Source organism: Amia ocellicauda, chromosome 12 (genome assembly GCF_036373705.1).
Source record: "Amia ocellicauda isolate fAmiCal2 chromosome 12, fAmiCal2.hap1, whole genome shotgun sequence".
Lineage (NCBI taxonomy): Eukaryota > Metazoa > Chordata > Actinopteri > Amiiformes > Amiidae > Amia > Amia ocellicauda.
The window spans coordinates 26,440,219-26,463,273 of NC_089861.1; the positions used below are offsets into that span (position 1 = coordinate 26,440,219).

The 23,055-nt window shown below is 49.4% G+C and overlaps 1 protein-coding gene across 1 annotated transcript; it reads left to right on the forward strand.

The window, feature by feature from the left end:
* The first annotated feature begins 936 nt into the window (after positions 1 to 936).
* Positions 937 to 22,023, forward strand: atg2a (autophagy related 2A). The gene is made up of 42 exons (XM_066719087.1): positions 937 to 1,472; positions 1,607 to 1,769; positions 3,345 to 3,494; positions 3,585 to 3,684; positions 4,133 to 4,271; positions 4,362 to 4,526; positions 4,606 to 4,705; positions 4,800 to 4,970; positions 5,397 to 5,494; positions 5,606 to 5,681; positions 5,821 to 6,091; positions 6,208 to 6,358; positions 6,446 to 6,544; positions 6,626 to 6,781; positions 6,872 to 7,115; positions 7,490 to 7,583; positions 8,087 to 8,267; positions 9,776 to 9,918; positions 10,264 to 10,382; positions 10,503 to 10,657; positions 10,743 to 10,875; positions 11,729 to 11,913; positions 12,093 to 12,173; positions 12,268 to 12,374; positions 12,460 to 12,552; positions 13,922 to 13,992; positions 14,113 to 14,189; positions 14,306 to 14,476; positions 14,568 to 14,694; positions 15,158 to 15,396; positions 15,546 to 15,766; positions 15,913 to 16,045; positions 16,158 to 16,367; positions 17,989 to 18,090; positions 18,259 to 18,343; positions 18,525 to 18,672; positions 19,801 to 19,870; positions 20,036 to 20,118; positions 20,265 to 20,386; positions 20,617 to 20,771; positions 20,867 to 21,013; positions 21,138 to 22,023. The coding sequence occupies exons 1-42, from the start codon at positions 1,302 to 1,304 to the stop codon at positions 21,372 to 21,374; spliced, it is 5,943 nt and encodes a 1,980-aa protein (XP_066575184.1). The 5' UTR covers positions 937 to 1,301; the 3' UTR covers positions 21,375 to 22,023.
* The last annotated feature ends 1,032 nt before the right edge of the window (positions 22,024 to 23,055 follow it).

Consider the following 23,055-nt stretch of genomic DNA (forward strand, 5'->3'; position numbering starts at 1 on the left):
TTAAAGTTTTCGATTACGGGTGGGTCAAAGTTTTGATTTAATCCCAATCAATGTAAATTTTAGTTTGATTTCTAAAATTGGCATGGTTTGAGGAAGAGGGTGTACTGGTTAACTGGCACATGACTGTTCACCAGTATAAACCATCAGGAAACACCACCATAAGATGGTCACCAGGTAAAACCAGCATAGCATGACTTTTTTTCATCAGGGCTGAAGTCATCGAATTCCATATCATAGTGGCATCAATGAAAAGAGAAAGCAGTCGACATTTGTGTGAACTGCCTATTTTTTTAATTACTTTTTTGTGAACCGCCTATATAAACACACCCAGACAACTTCCTGATGTCTTTCCTTTTCACACAGGTATTCCACAGCTGCCACCACTTCCTCAAGTGGAAAGCTTGCAGACATTTTGTAGAAACTTGAAGTTAAACTTTGCTGAATAGTATGGACTAATGTACAAAAAAAATAACAAACAGTATATACAAACATAATAGTTGTAAATGGGATTTGTCGACATGGTGTAATAATCTTCATACATCGAATTAAAAACTATCCCATTGTGTTTGAATTTTTTACAATATTCCATCATTTTAATTTTTACATTTTTGTTTACAAAATGTTTGCAAGGTTTCCACATCCACGTTATAGATATGCCAAAAGATTGGATGTAATGTTCAGTTTGCCCTGCACATGCGCAGTGTTAACGGTGATTGTTTACAATAAGCAAGCATATAGCATTTTGACGACACTGGCATCGATTTATTAAGAGAAAAATAGGCAAAAGGCATTAGCATCAGCATTTTGCATTATCATTCGACCTTACCAAAATGGCGGAAAGGCAGCGCCACACTCCGCATCTGGCGGATTTCCCCACCCTCCCGCTTCCCCTCCACCTCCGACCCTCGCCGTCTCCTCCCCCGTGACGTCACGACGCAGCGCCCGTTCGCCCAGAGTTGAAAACAATAAACAACCCGAGGACGAGAAACAGAGCCAGCGACAGTGACAGCGACCCAGCCGAGCGATCTGGGCAAAAACACGACCGAGACCGAGCCGACACCGCACTCGCATCGCTCTGGGACACCCACACAGACACGGAGAAGCCCGCCGAGCTGCCAGAGACGGGGGAGCGCCTGTTCGGTTCGGTTCCGGTCATCCTGTTCAGCTCTTCCTCACCCCCTGACAAATACACTCTCTCTCCGCCGTCCCACCGGAGCCTGTCACCCTGTTATGCAGTGCACCGGGAGGCGCTCTTCGCTCCTGCCGCCCGTCCGCTCCCTCCTCCACACCACATCCCCCCCATGTCGCGCTGGCTGTTCCCCTGGTCCGGCTCCATTAAGAAGCGGGCCTGCCGGTACCTGCTGCAGCACTACCTCGGGCACTTCCTGCAGGAGCGCCTCACTTTGGACCAGCTGAGCCTGGACCTGTACAATGGCAGTGGCATCATCCGGGACATTCACCTGGATATCTGGGTGAGACAGTTGGACTAGTATACTAAGGAATTCATTATAATCATAATCTCTACTCCCTTCTTCCTCTCTCGCTCCCTCCTAATCATCCTGTCTCCTCTTTTAACTTCCCTTTGCCCCCCCCCCCTCTCTTTCAGTCAGTGAATGAGTTGCTGGGGTCTCTGGGGGCCCCTCTGGAGCTGGTGGATGGCTTTGTGTCCAGCATCTCTGTGACGATCCCCTGGGCGGCGCTGGTCACTGACCACTGCACCGTTGAGGTCAGCGGCCTACAGCTCACCTGCCGGCCCAAGTACAGGAGCAGTGAGTACAGACACTCGTATACCCGCCACTGAAGCACGTATACAGGCCGCTGAAAGTCCTGTATGACAACTGACACTCACACGCCTCTGACACTCCTGTACACTCCTATAGGCACCTCTGACACGCCTGTAGGTAGCACTGACACTCCTGTACACTCCTATAGGCACCTCTGACACGCCTGTAGGTAGCACTGACACTCCTGTACACTCCTGTAGGCACCTCTGACACGCCTATAGGCGCCACTGAAACACGTATACATGCCGCTGAAAGTCCTGTATGACACTCCTGTACACGCCTCTGACACTCCTGTATGCACCTCTGACACTCCTGTCCATGTCACACACTCCTGTCCATGTCACTGACACTCCTGTACCCACCTCTGACACTACTCTACGTGCCTCTGACACTCCTGTACGCGCCTCTGAAACTCCTGTCCATGTCACTGAAAATCTTGTACGACAATTGACACTCCTGTACGTGCCTCTGACACTCCTGTACGTGCCGCTGACACTCCTGTACATGGATCTGACACTCCTGTACGTGCCTCTGAAAGTCCTGTATGACAACTGACACTCCTGTACGCTCCACTGAAACACGTATACACACAACTGAAAGTCCTGTACGACAGCTGACACTCCTGTACACTCCTGTATGTGCCTCTGAAAGTCCTGTACACTCCTGTAGGCGCTGCTGACACTCCTGTACGTGGATCTGACACTCCTGTCCATGTCACTGAAAGTCCTCTACGACAGCTGACACTCCTGTACACTCCTGTAGGCAAATCTGACACTCCTGTACACTCCTGTACGTGCCTCTGAAAGTCATGTACACGCCTCTGACAGTCCTGTACGCTTCACTGCAACATGTATACACACCGGTGAAAGTCTTGTACGACAGCTGACACTCCTGTAGGCGCCTCTGACACTCCTGTACACTCCTGTAGGCACCTCTGACACTCCTGTGCACTCCTGTACGTGCCTCTGAAAGTCCTGTACGCTCCTGTTGGCGCCGCTGACATTCCTGTACGTGGATCTGACACTCCTGTCCATGTCACTGAAAATCCTGTAGGCACCACTGACACTCCTATACACGCCTCTGACACTCCTATACACGCCTCTGACACTCCTGTAGGCGTCTCTGACACTTTTGTACACGCCTCTGACACTCCTGTACGCGCCACTGAAACATGTATACACACATCACTAAAAGTCCTGTACAACAGCTGACACTCCTGTACGTGCCTCTGACACTCCTGTACGTGGATCTGACACTCCTGTCCATGTCAATGAAAATCCTGTATGACAACTGACACTCCTGTAGGCACCACTGACACTCCTGTACACTCCTGTACATGCCTCTTAAAGTCCTGTACGACAACTGACACTCCTGTACACGACTCTGACAGTCCTGTACACCACACTGACGCACGTAATCACACCGCAGAAAGTCCTGTATGCACCTCTGACACTCCTGTACACCCCTGTACGCGCCTCTGAAAGTCCCGTACGACAACTGACACTCCCGTACACACCACTGTCCAGAGATGTGTTGAGATGTATGTGCTGTCCCCGGCAGGTGGCGGCTGGGACTCACAGGGCTGGTCCTCCTGCATGACCTCCAGCATGCAGCTGGCCCAGGAGTGCCTGAAGGACCCGCCCGAAGCGTCCGAGGAGCCGCCCGCACCGCTGGAGGGTCTTGAGATGTTCGCACAAACTATAGAGACAGGTGAGAGAGGAGGAATGAGAGGAATGAGAGGGATGAGAGGGAGAGAGGCAGAGGGAGGGAGAGAATGAGTTAACCCTGTGTGTGCCACAGTGCTGCGCCGGATCAGAGTGACTTTCCTGGACACCATCGTCAGGGTGGAGCACCAGCCGCTGACCTCCGACCCCATCGCCTTAGAGATGCACATCAAACGGTAAGGCTCTACACTACACTGCACATACTACACATAATATACACACACTGTACACAGTACACAAATACTTCACACACATACCATACACACTGGACACATTGAAACACATACTATACAATACACACACATCCACAATACACTCACAATACACACACACTACACACATTATACACAGACTCACTGCACACACACACTTATACCCACACTGTATTACTGTGTGTGGTTTTCTGCAGGCTGAATTACTGTGTCTGGTTTACTGTGTCTGGTTTACTGTGTGGGGTTTACTGTAGGCTGCATTACTGTGTGTGGTTTACTGCAGGCTGGATTACTGTTTGTGATTTACTGTGTATGGTCTACTGCAGGCTGAATTACTGTGTGTGGTTTACTGTGTGTGCTTTGCTGCAGGCTGGATTACTGTGTGTGGTTTACTGTGTATGGTTTACTGCAGGTTGGATTACTGTGACGAGGCAGTGCGAGACTCCAGTCAGGCACCGCCGGTCGATATCCACCAGCCGCCCGCCGTCCTGCACAAGATCCTACAGCTCAGTGCCGTGCAGCTGCTGTACGAGGCTAGCGGGGCGGCCCAGGTACCACACTCCCCTGCCCCCGGCAACACGGGCATACAGATTACTCACAGACTGACTCACAGATTGAGGTGTGTGTGTTTGTGATTGCAGGCTGCGCCCCCCACCGGCAGTGACAGCGAGGGTGACCCAGTTGGCGACCCCATAACCCCCGGTGATGGCGCCCCAACTCATTGCCCCCTGCTGATTGGCAGCTGCTCAGGATTCATAGAGATGAGCCTGAAGATCAAGCAGAACGATGCCCTGCCTGGACCGAAGGTACTGACCACTGTAGTGCCCACTAACCACTGTTGTGCCCACTGAACACTGTACTGACCCCACTTTCCCTCTCTCTCAGGTGGAGTTGGATGGTAAGCTGGGCTGTCTGCACCTGCTGCTGTCCCCGGGGCAGATCGCACACCTAAGCGACCTGCTGACTGCCCTCTGCATCCACACAGGTACAGCGCCCCTCACACCGGCACAGCTGCGCCTCACACCGGCACAGTGCACCACCTGGCTGCACTCACTCACCCCTCTCATTCCCTCTCTCAGAGCCGGCGGGCGGGGCGGAGGCGGGGCACAGTCGGCCGCTGGGCTCTGACGACCTGCGTCTGATTGAGGAGGATCTGAGCAAACAGCTGAGTGGGGACAGCGGTGGAGAGAGGGAGCGAGGGAGCGATGGAGAGGGGGACTACTTCCTCAGCAGCCTGGAGAATGGAGGAGGTCAGTGGAAGGAGCCAGGAGGGTTGGTGCATTAGGGATGGAGAGGGAAGAGGGGAGAGTGGGAGCGAAGCGTGGGGCTGGGGGGCCAAGGGGTGTTTCAGTTTGGTATGTTGAGCTGATACAGTGGTTTGTTGACGCAGTGGTGTATTGAGCTGACGCATTGCAGGGTTTCCCCAGAAAATTGTGTTGTCATGGTGGTCCCTTTCAGATTTGATGATGGGGGTGAGTAGGAGGGGTGTAGGAAGAGTGAACAAGTGCGAGGGGTGCAGCGACAGTAGGGACGCTTTTTGTTTTTAGTTTTTTAGGTTTTTTCAACGTTCGTGGAACCCTGCAGTGGTGTGTTGATTTGATGCACAAGTGTGTTGAAACACTGATGTGTTGATGCGGTGGTGTGTTGTGTTGACGCAGTGGAGTGTTGTGTTGCAGAGATGTTCTACTCCATGGGTGCAGGGATGAGCAGCAGTGTGACATCGGTGCTTTCAGACTGCAGCCTCACCTCCTCCTGCAGCACACTGAGCCCTGGGGTGAGATTCTGACACACTGACTCACTGACACACTGATACTGTCACTAACACACCAACTGATTCATTGACATTGACTGACTGATCTCACCCTCTCTCTCCCTCTCTCCTTAGCTGATGGTGGGCGGTGCCAGGCGTTACCCGGTGGGTGGGTCTCTGTCCAGTCTGCAGCCCAGCATCCGCACAACAGGTACCCCCCCAGGCACACACACATACAGACAGAGACAAATACAATAACACACGCAAAAACACAGAGAAACACATACTGACTCAGACATTGACCACATTTTTGCTAAGCATTTCTGTCTGTCTGTGTGCATCTGTCTCAGGCCGGTCGTCACAGCGCCGCCCAGTGGAGCCCCTGAAGACAGACGCCCTGCTCCGCCTCTCTCTGGGCGGGGTCACCCTCACCCTGCTGGAGGAGGAGCCTCCCGCTGACCTGGCTGGGTCACACGGCCCCCAGGGAGCAGTGCCATTGGCCAAGGTGTCACGCCTGTTCTTCCAGGAGCTCGGCTACTTCAAGGACACCATGTTCAGTGGCCGAGACTTCGCCCCCCTGAGAGAGAGCTTCGCTCGCGCCTGCCCCCACTCACACCTCAGGTACTGCCCCCCTGCCCCCATTCGCATCTCGGGTACTGCCCCCCTGCCCCGACTCTCCCTTGCTTTTTCTCACTCTCGCTTTCTCTCTATGTCCTGCTCCATCCTGTCCCCACCAGGCTCACCGGTTCTGCTGTGCAGCTGACCTGTGAGATGCGCAGCGCTGGGCATCACTCAAGTGAGGTGACCTCTGACCTCTCCTTCAGCTGCCTGGAGCTACTGGAGTGTCTGTTTGACCCCACGACCCCGGGGGCACCCCAGTACACCGAGGTACTGAACACACTGACCCTCCGATACACTTAACACAGTGACACCCTATTACACTGCAGTTCTGAACCCTCTCTCCCTCTCCCTCAGGTGCTGTTGTTTCCGGGCCGCGGTGCTGCTCAGTTCAGTCAGAGTATGAAGCCCTGCGCCGTCCTGCAGCACCGCCTGACAGAGCGAGCAACACACAGGGTACAGAGAGAGGTGTGTGTGTTTGTGTTGTGTGTGGGTGACTGTGTGGTGTGGAGCTGACATTGTTGTGTTGTTGTGTAGGCTGGTGTGAAGCAGAGAATTGTGTGCAGGAACAGTGCTATGCGTGTCGAGCTGACGCAGTTCTGCTCCGAGCTGGACCTGGATCTGCTGACCCGACTGGATACACTGATCAGTGCGCTGACCCCGCCGGACACACACAGCCCCCCCAACATGCAGGTAGAACAGGTCTCTCTCCCTCTCTTTCTCTCTCTGTGTCTGTGTGTCTCTGTCTTTGTCTCACTCCACGCCTCTCCCTTGTCTCTTCAGGCTGCTGTCTGTGAGTCGGACTCCTCTCTGTCCCTGGTCTCCCCACGGGCAGTTCTGAAACTCCGGTTCCCTGTGCCGGACCTGCGCCCCCCCCCCCAGTGCCGCCCCCCGGGCTGCAAGGCGGTGCGGCCCGACAGCCTGGCCCTGGAGCTCTTGGACCTGCACCTGCTCAGCCGCCGCGGCCCCGATGGCACCGGCACTGGGCCCAGCCACATTGTGGAGGCCCACTTCACTGACCTGCATGGTGAGAGGTGGGGAGGGGGAAAGGCGGGGAGGGGTAGAGGTGGGGAGGGGGAAAGGCGGGGAGGGGGAGGTGGGGAGGGGGAAAGGCGGGGAGGGGTAGAGGTGGGGAGGGGGAAAGGCGGGGAGGGGGAGGGGCAGAGGGGGAAAGGCGGGGAGGGGGGGGAGAGGGAGAGGCGGGGATGGGGATTGGGAGAGAGGGAGAGGCGGGGATGGGGATTGGGGGAGAGAGACAGGGAGAGGCGGGGATGGGGAGAGGGAGAGAGGAAGGGATGGAGAGCGGGAGAGGGAGGGCCGGTGAGAGAGACAGGGAGGGATGTTAAGGTTTTAGAAATGTTCTGATTAATTTACTGACCTCTCTCTCTCTCCCTCTGTCAGGAGTATATGATGATGGGGAGGGGGGGTCGTTCCCCTGTATCCGAGTACAGAAACGCCAAGACCTCCCACCGAGTGACGCGGACAGCACCCCCAGGTCAGCCCACTCCCTCTCCCTCTCTCTCCCTCTATCAGATTCATATTCAGAATGAGCTTTATTGGCATGACCTCTCTCTTTGGTATTGCCGTAGCATATGCTGTAGTAAGTATCTATTTACTCTCTCTCTCTCTGCCTCTCCCCCAAAGTAAATATAATAACTATATTTCTCACTCTTTCTATCTCTCTCTCCGTCTCTATGCCTCCTGCACAAAGTAAATATTACTCACACTCTCTCGGTTAAATTCAGTTCAAAACTAGCTTTATTGGCATGACAAGTATTACCAAAGCATATATATATATATATATATATATATATATATATATATATATATATATATATATGACAAATAGAGCATATGTAGTAATTTCAAAGAAAATTTCCAGCAATGAAATATGATTAAGTAAATTTCAATAAATAAAGTAATATAATAAATAGTTTTTTTTCTCTCTCTATCCATCTCCCTCCTCTCTCTCTCTCTCTTTCTCTCTCTCTCTCTCAGGGTGGTGGTGCGGTGCAGCACAGGCCCCAGCAGTGTGGGGGGTCCGGGCTGGGCGGGGAGCGTTCTGGGCGGAGTGGACGTGGGGCTGGACAGCATGGACAGTGTGGAGAGCCCCTGTGACCTGAGACAGACCGAGAGCTCGCCCTTCGCCTCCAGCAGAACCATGTTCGAGACTGAGGAGGTCAGAGCGCGTCAGTGTCAGTGTCTGTTACTCCCTCCAGAAATGGAATTTCCCGCAGAATTTACCTTCTTCCACACAATGCTCTTCTGAATGATAGACAGGGAAAAATGTAAAATAAAAAAAATAAAGTGGTACCATATTTAACCACCTAGTTGTCAATAATGTTACATAAAGTAAGTAGTGACTATTTTGCATTCCATTCACTTATAACCACCTTTTGACAATGACCTACATATTTTGAGACCAACTAGCGTTAATTCAAAAAGTAAAGTTGAAAATGCATCAGCTAAACAGAGAGCACAGGGGGACGGGGGAGCGCGGGAGTACAGTGTTGCATGTTCATTGTGAGACATGGAAATTGTATAAAAGTATAAGCTGCTATCATTGTCCCAGGTTATGCCTTTTAATTGTTCATTTCATTACACGAAAACACATTTTTCTAATCATAAGCACTGCCGCAGAATTCTGCAGAAAACACCTTTTTAAGTCACAGAATTTAAGGAAAAAATCTGCAGATTTCTGGGGGGACTAATTTGTCTGTCAATTCAATTCAAATGTTGCTTTATTGGCATGACCAACAGGGGCAGTGTTGCCAAAGCAGTTTTACACAGAACATACACAGAATCTGTTTCTACTATCTATTTCAGAATCTGTTTCTACCTGTCTGTGTCTGTCTGTCTGTTTGTCTGTTTCTCTCTCAATTACTTAATCTGGTGTTCAGTGACTGTTTTTACCTGTGGTGTGCAGTGCAGAGTTGTGCAGGGCATATCGGGGGTCCTGTGTGCCGGGTTGGGCCCCAGTGGTCCCTGACGGAGCAAGGACAAGCCAAGTGAACCCCAGGGAGGTGCCGAGCACAGTGCTGGTCTTCACAAGGCTCATAAGGGCCACAGTACTGTTTTATTGTGTATAGTATTTTACATGACATAGAAAAAAAACAATTCAAATTTTTAATACTTATGATTAAAAACTTTTAAAATCAATTCTTAAAATCACTTAAAATTTTTAAAATCTTTGTGATTTAACGAAAAACAAAATAATTAACTTCAAATAAACGTGCACAAAACAACAAAACAAACGTGATTAAAGCAAAACTGCTCACCAACATAAAAGTCAAATACATTGAAAATAACTGAAAATGCATTGGACAAAATAAAGAAACAATTAAAAAGGTAAAAATAAAAAACAAACAAAAAAGGTCCAATGCATTTAAAATTAAATCCAAAACGGACAATGTATTTGACAAAAAAATATAACAAAACTAAACCAAAAAACCCCTAAACAATGGGGCCACAGTACTGAGGGACTGTAGTTTTAAACACTTTCTAAGGACCTGGCCTCCTCCCACAGACTGCTGTGTAGCTGCAGGCAGGGGGAGCTCCTCACTCTCGGGGGTTACTTTTTTCTTTTCTGTTTTTTGTGAAGTTTCTGTGAGTCCATTTTGGGGTTTTGTCTTCATGTGTTTGTGTGGTTCAGTAATGCGTTCTGTGAAACTCCTCTCTCGGTGTCAGATGGTGCTGCCGGCCGCCCCCGGGGAAATGGGTCAGTTCCAGAAGCTGTGTGTGAGCGAGAGCCAGTGGGCTGTGGAGCTCAGTCTGCCCCAGGCCGCCCTGCTGCTGCCCAGCAAACAGGCCTACCAGAGCCTGTACAACAGGTCCGCACAACAACACACTGCAATATAACACACACCAGAGCCTGTGCAACAGGTCCGCACAACACTGCAACACAAAACGCACACAGTACAGCACAGCACACATTTTACACACACTCCAGCTGACCCACATCCAACTGTACATTAGGAGAGCACTGCATACTGTACACTGCATCAACTTTCTCTCACTCTCCCTCGTTCTCCCCATCTCTCTCTCTCTGTCTCTCTGTCTCGCTTTCGCTCTTTCTCTATTAAATTCAAATTAAATTCCAAAAAGCTTTATTAGCATAACTAATTGACATCATCTCTCTCTCTCCCGCCCCTCCCTTCACCCCCCTCCCCCAATAGGATCAACAATGACCTGTTGATGTGGGAGCCCCCCCCTTCACCGCCTTCCCCTGGACCCCCACACCGGCCCCAGGGCACCCAGGAACAGTTCAGAATGTGCAAGTCAGCCTTCAGACTGGGTGAGTGTGTGGGGGGGAATAGTGACCATGCTGTCTTGGTCGTCTTCATCTTCTGGTGGTAACTTGCTTTGTTGCGGGGTTGTTGCTGTGGTGTCCTCATTTCTGTGGTGTTGTTATCAGACTCTGACTCAGAGGAGGAGGAGCCACAGTTCTTCTCAGCCAACGAATCGCAGAAGCACAAGGGGGAGGTGCCACGGACAGACTCCGCACACAACTTCCTCTCACTGACCATTCACATTGGGAAGGGGCGGATCTGCGCCATGACGGACAAACATGTAAGAGTCTGTCCGTCTGTGTTTCTGTCTCTGTGTCTGACTGTCTGTGTCTGTGTGTCTCCCTAACTGTCTGTCTGTCCGCCAGGCTGAGGGCGGGCATGGAGAGCTAGTGCTGGATGTGGAGGGGGGGAAGATATTCAGCGTGACACAGCACCACGGAGACCCCAACCTCAGTTTCCTTTGCCTGGAGGGGGAAAAAGTGGAGCTGCACCACAGAGGTGAGAGAGCGAGCCAAAACTCGCCAAGAACAAATTCATTCCCATATAAAAGGACTCCTTAATCCGCCAATTCAAAAACCGCCATCCGCCACAGATTTGAATCTCAGTACTCGTATTTAGTCATTAGTCCGCCAAGTGATAAAGTAATCTGACATGAATTTAAAAGGTTGTGTTATCAATACTTAGGTGAATGTAAAGGTTATATACAATCATCATGAGCGTGTATAGAATGGTTTTAACAGTTAAATCAAAACATCAAATAACTCCTTACAATAGTGTTTACTATGAAACAAACTGGTGACACACAGAATCAAAATTACACGCATTCAAAACCCATGTAAATCAATGCGCAAAAACCACTCAACAAGTAAATTAGCCTTTGATTGAAAAGATAATCTCACACACCTGTAAACCCCCATAGGCAATGCCAACTACCAAATCAGCACACAAACCCACCCCCAGGTTCTGATAATATGCTGTACACAAACGGCAATAGTAGCCCACTAAATTAAAATATCCCCTTATCCCGAACTGCAAGCATCCAGCTTTACTTTTCTCCGCTCAATGCAGCGTCTCCCTCCCACTTCTCTCTGCCGTGCCTTTTTCTCCCCTCTTAACAAACAATCAACTAACTTAGTTACAAAAATTAGAACAATACAAAACAGTTGACAGATATTACATACATGCATGATACATGCACTCCCGTTAATCCGCCAAATTTTCAGAAAACTAAATGTGAGGGAGGACAGACTGCAAGAGAGGAGAGATGGTCAGATAAAAAACAAATAATACAATACAATACAGTACAATACAAATAGTTCTTAGTTCTATTTTAATCCCTCTCTCTCTGCAGCTGTGCTTCCAGATGCCCCCCTCCCAGAGCGATTGGAAGTGCCCTCCTTCAGCCCCCCCCCCCACCTGGACTGTATCATCTACCCCTCGGAGGTGGGGGTGTCCAGTGTGGGGAGCGGCGATGTGGGGGGGCAGATGCTGTCCACTGCCATCAAGATCACCATCGACCCCAAGAGGAATGTCAAGGTCTGACTGACGTGACGCACTCACACACTGACACACTGACTGGCTGACTGAATAACTGATAACTGACAAACTGATGCACTGACTGACATGCCTGTTTACATAATAGTGCCTTTGTATGTCTCTCTCTGTGAGCAGTGACCCCTGACGTGTGTGTGTCTGTGTGTGTCTGTGTTTTTCAGGAGTTCCTGGTTGCTCTCCGTCTCCATGGTGCCACGCTGCGACACCGCATGGCCTTGGCCAATCAGAGCTGGCACGAGCAGGTGAGCCAATCAGACCAGTCATCATTTAGCAATACTGCACCCCCCATCCAGACAACATCTCTAGGTGTTATTGATCGGAGTTATTGATCTGCAGCTGATTGACTTCCTGGATGTGATCGATGAGCCGATCTTGGGCTACACCCCCCCAGCTGTGATCACCGTGCTACACACTCACCTTCTGAGCTGCGCTGTGGATTACAGGTAACAGGACCTCACCTGAACACACACCTGAGCACACCTGAGCACCTGCACTGGCATGTAAACTCTCTCTCCCCCTCTCTCTCAGGCCTCTCTACCTCCCAGTGCGGGTGCTCTTCACAGCCGAGTCGTTCTCTCTCTCCAGTAACATCATTGTGGACACTGCGACCTTTCACCTCAGGTAGGCAGGGGTCCTGCCGGGTGGGGGGACAATGACAGGTCACAGTGTAACAGTCTGGTCCTCTCCTGTGGTGCTGTACAGTGCAGTGAAGTGGAATATATTACAATATAATACAGTGCAGTAAAGTTCAGTATACTGTGTAGTACAGTGTAATACAGTGCAGTATGTGTAGTACTGTGTAATACAGAGCAGTAAAGTGCAGTATACTGCGTAGTAGTCTAAAGGCTGGTTTATACTTATGTGTCTGCGTCTCTGCGTAGATGCGTGGGAGTCATACGCAGACGGTCGCACAGCTGTCTGCCAACATACTTGCATGTAAGGTTGACGCGTCCATAGGGGGCAGTGTCGCATTAACACATCGCAATCTACAGACAATGAAACCTGATTTCTATGGTGCATCTACGATTGTATGTATGTGTTAATTTACATGTTACAGAAAATACACGCGCACACACACACAAATACAAATTGCATCCTGTATGTGCAGATCTCTGTTGTCTTGCTATAGTTGGCTAGACACTTAACACTAGAACAAACATACACACGTCTGTGAAAGATTTATAATCATGTTGATTGGTGAAATATGCTATTTTCTACACATCGTATATTATTATCATTATTTATTGTATTAGATTTGCACCTGATATAGCGCTTATCTGATCGGCTCAGGAAGTTTCTAACTTTCCTTTGGAATTCAATCCTGATCTCGTTGCAAACCCAGGTCTCTGGATCAATGCCTTGATCAGTCACTGTTTGATCATGATTGCTAATTGTTCATTCCGTCCACGGAAAGCAAAGTACATTTTACCTTTCGTCCAAAATTGCCAAGCATGAAATACGTGGGCATTTCGTGGGATAAAATGTGAATTATGTTCATGAAATGTGAATTGTATTAACAAAATGTGCAGTTAGAGGGACAAAATACTCATGTGGACAAATGCGTTTCGTGGATGAGGAGATGCATTTTAAATACTTTCATATGTCAGCACATCGTTTCTCTGTGGCGGTGCCTACACACAGACGCACATCGCACACCTGTCCCCCCAGCACTGCGCAATTGGCCGCGGCTCTCAGAATATCGCTGCTCAGCCAATCAGCGCTGGCTTGACACACAGGACGTAGAGATGCGCTATTGAGATCTTGGAGGAGTGCGCGTCGGCGCGTCTGCGGGCCTCTGCAGGCTACGCTTACCCACAAACCCCTGCTCTCCGTCGCTACACAGAGACGCATAAGCAGACCTATGCAGAAGTATAAATCGGCCTTAATACAGTGCAGTACAGTGCAGTATAATATGTAGTGTAGTACAGTGTGATACAGTCCAGTATAATGTAATACAGTGCAGTACAGTGCAGCCCTTCTCTCTCTGCAGATTTATCCTGGATGACTCCGCCCTGTACCTGTCAGACAGGTGTGACACAGACACTGTAGACCTGCGCAGAGGTAACTCCCCCTTGTCCCTCTGTCAGTTTCTCCCTCTGTCTTCCTGTGAGTGTCTGTGTTTGATTGTCTGTGTGTGTGTGTAACTCTCTCTTTCTGACTGTGTGTAACTCTCTCTCTCAGACTATGTGTGTGTTCTGGACATTGACCTGCTGGAGCTGGCCATCACCACCTGGAGGGGCAGCGAGGGGGAGCGGCTGGTGAGAAACTGCAGCTGCCTGCCTGTCTGTCTGTCTGTCTGTCTCTCTCTCTCTGCTTCTTGTGATGGACTATATATAACCCTATATATATTCATATTGAACTCTCTCTCTCTCAGCCCCAGCCCCTGTTTGAGCTGCGCTGCTCCAATAACGTTGTCCACCTGCACACCTGTGCAGACTCCTGCGCCACGCTGGTCAACCTGCTGCAGTACCTCGTCTCCCATGGCGACCAGCACCCACCCCCTCGACACCACTCCCCCACCGAGATCGCTGGACAAAAGCTGCTGGTGAGACTGACAGAAAGAGAAAGAGATTTACTTACTGACTGACACACTGACTGATTCTCAGCTCATTGACTCTCTCTGGTGTGTCTCACAGTTGTCAGAAAGTCCCGCCTCCCTGCCCCCCTGCCTTCCTGCCGAGACGGCTGAGATCAACCAATGCGACCTGACCGATGCCTTGATTGACACAGAGAAGAGCCAACAGGACGAGGAAGCAGGCGCCGGTGAGGATGGGTGGGGAATGGGGGGATTGCAGACACTGGCTCTTCCTGAAAGACTCTCACAGATACAGCCATTGAGATGATTATTATTATTATTTATGTCTTAGCAGACGACCTTATCCAGGGCGACTTACAAAATATAAGAGCAATACAAAGTGCCATAATACAGTACAGTTCAAAACATGGTGCAATTTACAAATCCCAATGTACAGGCGTGTATAGGAAATATACAGCAAAAAGTCCTGCATGCTAGATTGTAATAGCTAATAAGTGCAGACAAGATGTGAAGTCATCATGAAGAGCGAAGGGGAAAGGGGCAGAGGGGAAATAAACAATACAAGTATTCATATTATACAGAGTATCATACAGTGCTCAGTTTTGTATTATAATAATTATTATGATGGAACATATTAATTGTATTCATTTATAAAGTGAATGAACTGTACCACTCTGTCTGTCCCTGCAGGCTCTCCTGTGTCAGTGCCGCGTGGCTCACCGGTGTCAGTCTACCTGTTTCCGGGGGAGACTCCCAAGCCTCGCCCCCCTGACTCCCTGGAGGTGGAGGATGGGGAGGAGCCAAAGCTTGATGGACTGCTGTCAGCAGTCAGTGAGATGGCGCTGGAGGCCGAGGCGGAGGCAGGGTCTGGGAACTCCACTGACAACGATGACTTCTGTATACTGGAGGCTCCCGGCATGGGTATCCCTGTAAGAGAGAGGGAGGAGGGGAGGGAGAGGTGGTGCAAGAGAGGATTGAATGGGGAGGGCGGGAGGGAGATGTGAGTTACTGCCACTGTTATTCTCAGCCACTATGTCACTAACCCCCTCTCTCCTCTCCCCCTCTCCCCCCCCCACAGTCCCGTGATGGGGAGCCGGTGGTGCGTGTACTGGCCCCTGGGCAGGTGCGGGTGAGGGACGGATACTTCTCGCGGCCGTGGGGCAGCTGTGACGTGCTGCGCGCCCCAGGGCAATTCCCAGTGCCCCACACACGCGTGGCGCTGAGAGACGTGTCGCTCGTGTGGCACCTGTACGGGGGCAGCGACCTGGGGGCCCGTGGACACCCCCCCCACTCACACAGGTACAGCACACCTGAGACACACTCCTCTCAAACTCACACACACTCACTCACACACACAGATACAGCACACCTTAGGCACACTCTTTTCAAACTCACGTGATGATGATAACATTTCTCACCCCCTCCCGTCTCTCTCACGCTCTCAGGGGTCGCAGTGCCCCCCCCAGTGCCCGGGCATCACCCTCCCGCTCGGCACCCCCCCGCCCCCAAAACTCGTGGCGCTGGCAGGGGGGTAGTGCAAGAGAGCATGGGCTGCTGATGGAGATACAGCTGACTAAGGTCTGTCTGTGTTACTGTGTCTGCATTGTACCACACCCCGTATCTGCCTGTCTGTCTGTGTCCGTTTTATAGTCTCACAGTGTGTTTCTATCTCTCTTTCTCTCTCCTCCAGATGAGTTTTCAGCATGAGTCCTACCCCTCCGCGGGCGGGGCAGGGGCGGATGGGGTGGGTGGTGTGCCGGGGGCGGAGCGGCCCCTCTCCCGCCAGGTGTTCGTGGTGCAGGAGCTGGAGGTGCGGGATAGGCTGGCCTCCTCCCAGATCAACAAGTTCTTGTACCTGTACACCAGCGAGAGCATGCCCCGCAGAGCGCACTCTAACATGGTGAGGGCAACTGGGAGACGGGGGTGTGTTATGTGAGAAGTCTAATGAAATGAAAGGATGCTGATAAGATACAACCATAATTTTGCAATGGACAAATTGTTTTAATTTATCATTAAACTTATTGTTTTATTTGTAAGTAGTTTCAATTGACCTGGAGTGTGGTTTGTTTATCTGGTATCGATATCAGAAGAAATAATAATTGCTGAATAAAGTCCTGTTATCTAGTGACCCCCACGCATACAACCCACAGTGGTCAAGTTCTCTTAAAAAATGAGACTGGGTTGATGCACAAGTTACCACAATACTTTAACTAATACGAACTCAGATTAGCGGCAAGGTTGATCTGCATGAATTAACCTTCAGGCTGTTTCATTTTATACAGATATAGGTTTATTAAAAAGGAAAATAGACAACATGTATTTGAAAAGATAGGATAGAGACAAGCAGGGTGTACAATATTAAATGTGAGAGTGAGAGGAGATCTATCCAATATTCGAGTTTTGACTTGAGGCACAAAACATGTAAAATAACAAACAAGTATTATGATTACGCTGCCCGTTCCTACAATTTAGATCCCATACACAGCTAGGGTTTATGTAATTGTGTTTACCTAATTCTTGACTAGTACATGAAATATACTACCTGTGTGGTTTACTGAGATTCAGTTATGCAGACGGTCGAAAGTGGGGAGGGCTGGCAGACTGTTTCGACTTGAGGACGGTTGCAAAGCTTTCAGGTTTTTGGTGGAGAAGTTCTGGTTCTGGTTCCATTCAGTCTTCCTGGATTTCGTTTCCTTGATTTCTTCTCCCAGGTTGTTCCAGTCCACTCCACATTGAGGAATGTGAAAAATGTTTCAAATTTTACCTAGAGTTTCTAACTCTCTATATTGTCAAGTTTTAGTTCTATCAATTACATTTTCAAGTCCCTCAAAGCAGATCCTTACAGTTGATACCAAACAAGCCAGGTGTTTCTTTATCGGTGATGTTACATTTGAGTCTTCTTGGAATTCCAGGGGGGGCAGGTCTGATGCCCATGTCAGTGGGCACACAATTAGGATGTGTGAATAATTCTCTTGCCAAATGTTAATTTGGCATTGTATGGTCCAATGGTTGTTTTATCTAATGCTGGTCTTTTAAGACCAAACATGGTATATTCATGTTTTGGATCTGAGGTAGAATTACTTAAGTGTTATTAAGTTAGTTTGAAGTCACAGTACCACAGTACATGTAGTTTGTATTTGTTGCCCTGGTCTATGGAATATATAAAGTACCTTGAATGTCTGAGTTTCACAAAATAAATCTTCAGTTGGAATGTGATGCTAGTCTCTGTGGAGACGGGCATGGCAGCCCATTTGTCAGTTGTGGGGGGGGCCGTGAAGCATGGATGTGTTATCTGTCGTACTTTGCTGAACACAAGCCTGTATCATAAAACACAGAACTTCAAAACTGTCTCCTTAAGTCCTTTACCACAAGCCTACATTTCTCAGTTAAGAAGGTATATCCATTTCTGTATATATTTGGCAAAATAAGGTCATATGATTTACACCTCTCTCTCTCGCTCTCCCTCCCTCTCCCTCTCTCGCTCTTCCCCTCTCCCTCTCTCCCTCCCCTCTGTCTCTCAGTTGACAGTGAAGGCAGTGCAGTTGTGTTCGGAGTCGGGGGTGGGGGGGCCGGAGTGCTGCCTGAGGATCAGTCTGATGCCTCTGAGACTCAACATAGACCAGGTACCACCACACCTGTCCCACATGTTACTGCTGTCCCCCCTCCACACCCTTACCATCCATCCCACCTGCCCCACCTGTTATTATCGACCAGGCACTAAATCATAACACTTAAACTTTAAAGATTGCTTTCTCTCCCTTCCTCTATCTCTCTCTCCTCCTGTATCCCAGGATGCTCTGTTCTTCCTGAAGGATTTCTTCAGCAGTGTGGCTGCTGGCATCAACCCCTACCTGCCGGTCGACATGGCAACCGAGGGTGAGCAGCAATCACTAGACAACAGATACTATGGGTATCTTCCCTTTAGTGTATTTGTTAAAATCACTAAATACATAAAAACTTAAGACAGACAGACAGACAAAAAACTGTCAGATACACAATAATCACCAGATTACTAATGTAAACATTAAAATGAGTGAGTCGTGTGTGTCTCTCTCAGTCAATGCCGACTCGGCCGAGGAGGCGGAACCAGGACAAGGGGTGTGGCCGAATCCTGACATCACTGCTTCCATGGAAACAACCTCAAGTGACCAGAGCTCCTCCTCGTCTGCAGGATCGTCGTCCTCCGACCAGCCAATCTACTTCCGGTAGGAGAAGCCAGCGGCCAATGAGCACCAGTTAGAACACACTGGAACAGACAATCAGCTTAAATATAGAGATAGACATTCATACTTATTACAGAAAGATGTCCATTCACCAGTTAGCAACAGGATAAAGGTCTCCAATCAGCTTGAGCAGTCTTGCAGTGGCCACTTGCAGTCCAACATACAAAACAGCCAATCAGCATCACTCGGAGATCTTAAACAGCCAATCAGCTTCATTTATCAGACTTCCAGTATCCAGGCTGTTTGTTTACATTGCCTGGAGAGGAGGCATTACTAGGCCTAGGTCCTAAGCCATGACCCCCAGGGATTTATTGTCTCTTGTAACAGACTGCCTTCCTGTAGGAGTTATAGTTTTTCTCTCCTTTGTGCCAAATGTTTAAGTTTCAGTAACCTTATATTGTTCTTGTATTCTGTGCTGCGCTCTGGCAGCCTCACAATGAGTGCCACAGTTATCCCCCTCTCTTTCCCTCAGTGTGGTGTTAATGTACTGCAATGTTCAGTCAGTGTGTTTGTCAGGGGAAAAAATATTCATATTTCCAAAAGCAAAAATCAAAACAAAACAACAACAACAAAAAACATCAGGATCCCTGGTAACATATTGATGTTGTAATATCTCCCCCTAGTTTAATTTCTTCCCCAAGTGTCATAATATTGCAGGAGTGCTTACCATATTTGTTTCTAACTATAAAATAAACTTCATAACTGAGATGATGAGGGTCAAAACCCACTTTTCTGTGTTCATTTGACGTGGAATGACCCACTTACTGTACTTTTGAAGTAGCTTGGTCGGGTGGAGAGATTTAGTATTGGCATCAGTTCAGTAACATGCACCTCACATAGAACTATTGACGTAGACCTTTAGTAATGGCAGCAGTGCATCTGCGTACAAATATGATGATTATACACACTGACTGTTATTATGCACATTATTCATGTTATTTTTGAGCATTGACTGAATATGTCAAACAGGAACATATCTTACGTTATAGAAAATGTTTAGTTTGAACTTTACTTTTTTTTCTGGAAAATAATGGAAATTATCCTGGAAAAGTCATGGAAAATTGACTTGAGTAGGAACCCTGTAATCCTCTCTCCCCCTCTCTCTCTCAGGGAGTTCAGGTTCACCTCTGAGGTTCCCATCTGGCTGGATTATCAGGGAAAACACGTCAACATAGAGCAGGTGAGGGAGAGAGGAGGAGAGAGGGAAGGGGGGAGTGAGAGAAAGATGGAAAGAGGGAGGAAGAGAGAGGGGGGAGGCAGAGAGAAAAAGTGTGGAGGGGGCAAGGTTGAAGGCAGGGTGAGGATGAGAGGTGTCTGTCTGTCAGTAATCGTGTTTGTTTGTCAGGGCACACTGTCGGGGATCCTGATTGGTCTGGCCCAACTGAACTGCTCTGAGCTCAAACTGAAGAGGCTGTGCTGCCGCCACGGGTTAGTCTGCCTGCCTGTCCGCCTGTCTTAGTCACTCTGTCTCTATTTGTGTCCCTGTCTCAGTTTCTCACTGTCTCCTTGTATCACTCTCTCACGGTCTTGATCTCTTTGTAACTCTTGCCCCACCTTCTCCCTCCCTCTCTCAGTCTGCTGGGTGTGGAAAAGGTGATTAATTACGCTGTTAACGAGTGGCTGTCGGACATCCGCAAGAACCAGCTTCCGGGGATTCTGGGAGGCGTGGGGCCCATGCACTCCGTGGTGCAGCTGTGTGAGTACGGAAAGTGGGGTCGAGGGTCACAGTGGGGTTGAAGGTCATGGTAGGGTCACTAGCACGTCAGCACTCTATGGAGCTAGAGCACCTGTTGTTTCAGTGAGGTCAATTGACGTGTTAAAGGGCTGTGTGTGTGCGTCTCTGTCACCGTGTATCAGCAGTATATGGCCGTCTGATGCTCTCTCCCTCTCCCTCTCCCTCTCCCTCTCTCTTCCCTTCTCTCTCAGTCCACGGTGTGCGGGACCTGTTCTGGCTGCCTATAGAACAGTACCGCCGGGACGGACGTCTGATCCGCGGGCTGCAGCGCGGCGCCGCCTCATTCGGCACGTCCACCGCTTCCGCTGCCCTGGAGCTCAGCAACAGACTAGTGCAGGCAATACAGGTACACACACACACACACACACACGGAGCCAAGCACAGGTGCACACAGACACTAGAATGACACTAGAAGACCAACCCTTTCTTCTCTCTTTCCAGGCGACGGCAGAGACGGTGTATGACATACTGTCTCCGACTCCTCCCCTCTCCCGCGCCTTGCCTGAGCGACGGCCCACCCACCGCCGCCCGCCCCAGCCTGCTGACCTGCGCGAGGGCGTGGCCAAGGCCTATGACACCGTCCGAGAGGTATGGCCCCCCCACATGCCTGTACACTCCTCCACACCTCCATACACACCTCTGTTTTTCTCTCACCACCTCTCCCCTCTCTCTCTCTCACTCTCTCTCTCTCTCTCTCTCTCTCTCTCTGTAGGGAGTGATTGACACGGCTCAGACGATCTGTGACGTTGCGTCCCGGGGTCATGAGCAGAAGGGGCTCCCGGGGGCAGTGGGCGGGGTCCTGCGCCAGATCCCGCCCACCGTGGTCCGCCCCCTCATCGTCGCCACAGAGGCGACCTCTAACCTGCTGGGGGGCATGCGGAACCAGATCAAGCCGGATGCGCGAAAAGAGGACTTCTTAAAGTGGCGCACCGATGACAACCAGGACTGAGGGACGGGGAGAGAGAGGCAGGAGGTGGGAGAGAGTGAGACGGAGGGGTGTGTCCCTCTGAACCCTGGGTATTACTTTACAGTTACAGTGAAGGAGACGCTGTCTGTATTAATGGCAGCATGTACTGTAGCGCTCTGTGCGGAACTGCCAAGACTGACTGACACACTCGCACACACACTCACTGACACATTCAAACACTGACTGACACACTCACTGACTGAAGCACAGAGACTCAGACAGGGACAAGGCGCACAGAGAGAGACGCTGACTGGCAGGCAGACAGACTCTTGCAATGGGTTATCCAGGGGCCTGTCTGTCTGCCGTCTCACCAGCTCTGTTGATCTCATTAGTTGCCTTCAATGCTTCTCTTTTTTGTTTCCTGTTTCTGTAATTATGATTAACTATGATTAAGTGGTATTTTTTCACTTTGTTCTGCGTGGGGGTGGGGGGACACTGTTCATTTTGATTGTGTGAGCATTACAGAGAAAGGGAATGGTGCGTGTGTGTGTGCGCGTATGTCTGTGTGCATGTTTGTGTGTGTGTGTGGGCTGCAGTTTGATGCTGTAACAATGCTTGTATATGAACTAGACAATTACAACAAATCCCAGTTACCATTAATACAAAATAAAACCGAAAAGGCTTCATGGTGTCCTGCAGTCTGTCCAGAGTGAGTTGTTATAAGGACAAAATGTGTGTGAGAAAAAAAAAAAAAATATATATATATTATATATACAGTGAGGGAAAAAATTATTTGATCCCCTGCTGATTTTGTACGTTTGCCCACTGACAAAGAAATGATCAGTCTATAATTTTAATGGTAGGTGTATTTTAACAGTGAGAGACAGAATAACAACAAAAAAATCCAGAAAAACGCATTTCAAAAAAGTTATAAATTGATTTGCATGTTAATGAGGGAAATAAGTATTTGATCCCCTATCAATCAGCAAGATTTCTGGCTCCCAGGTGTCTTTTATACAGGTAACAAGCTGAGATTAGGAGCACTCTCTTAAAGGGACTGCTCCTAATCTCAGCTCGTTACCTGTATAAAAGACACCTGTCCACAGAAGCAATCAATCAATCAGATTCCAAACTCTCCACCATGGCCAAGACCAAAGAGCTGTCCAAGGATGTCAGGGACAAGATTGTAGACCTACACAAGGCTGGAATGGGCTACAAGACCATCGCCAAGCAGCTTGGTGAGAAGGTGACAACAGTTGGTGCGATTATTTGCAAATGGAAGAAACACAAAATAACTGTCAGTCTCCCTCGGTCTGGGGCTCCAATCCAATCCTGCAGTGCCTGCGAGGCCCCCCTGCTCAAGAAAGCACATGTACAGGCCCATCTGAAGTTTGCCAATGAACATCTGAATGATTCAGAGAAGAACTGGGTGAAAGTGTTGTGGTCAGATGAGACCAAAATCGAGCTCTTTGGCATCAACTCAACTCGCCGTGTTTGGAGGAGGAGGAATGACCCCAAGAACACCATCCCCACTGTCAAACATGGAGGTGGAAACATTATGCTTTGGGGGTGTTTTTCTGCTAAGGGGACAGGACAACTGCACCGCATCAAAGGGACGATGGACGGGGCCATGTACCGTCAAATCTTGGGTGAGAACCTCCTTCCCTCAGCCAGGGCATTGAAAATGGGTCATGGATGGGTATTCCAGCATGAGGGTTTTGCC

What these genes read in the sequence shown, in the direction of transcription:
- atg2a (XM_066719087.1), top strand. Translation starts at nt 1,302, where the DNA reads ATGTCGCGCTGGCTGTTCCCCTGGTCCGGCTCCATTAAGAAGCGGGCC. An exon ending in TGCCCCCACTCACACCTCAG is followed by an intron (nt 6,092 to 6,207) that starts GTACTGCCCCCC and finishes TGTCCCCACCAG; the next exon opens with GCTCACCGGTTCTGCTGTGC. An exon ending in ACTGCGACCTTTCACCTCAG is followed by an intron (nt 12,553 to 13,921) that starts GTAGGCAGGGGT and finishes CTCTCTCTGCAG; the next exon opens with ATTTATCCTGGATGACTCCG.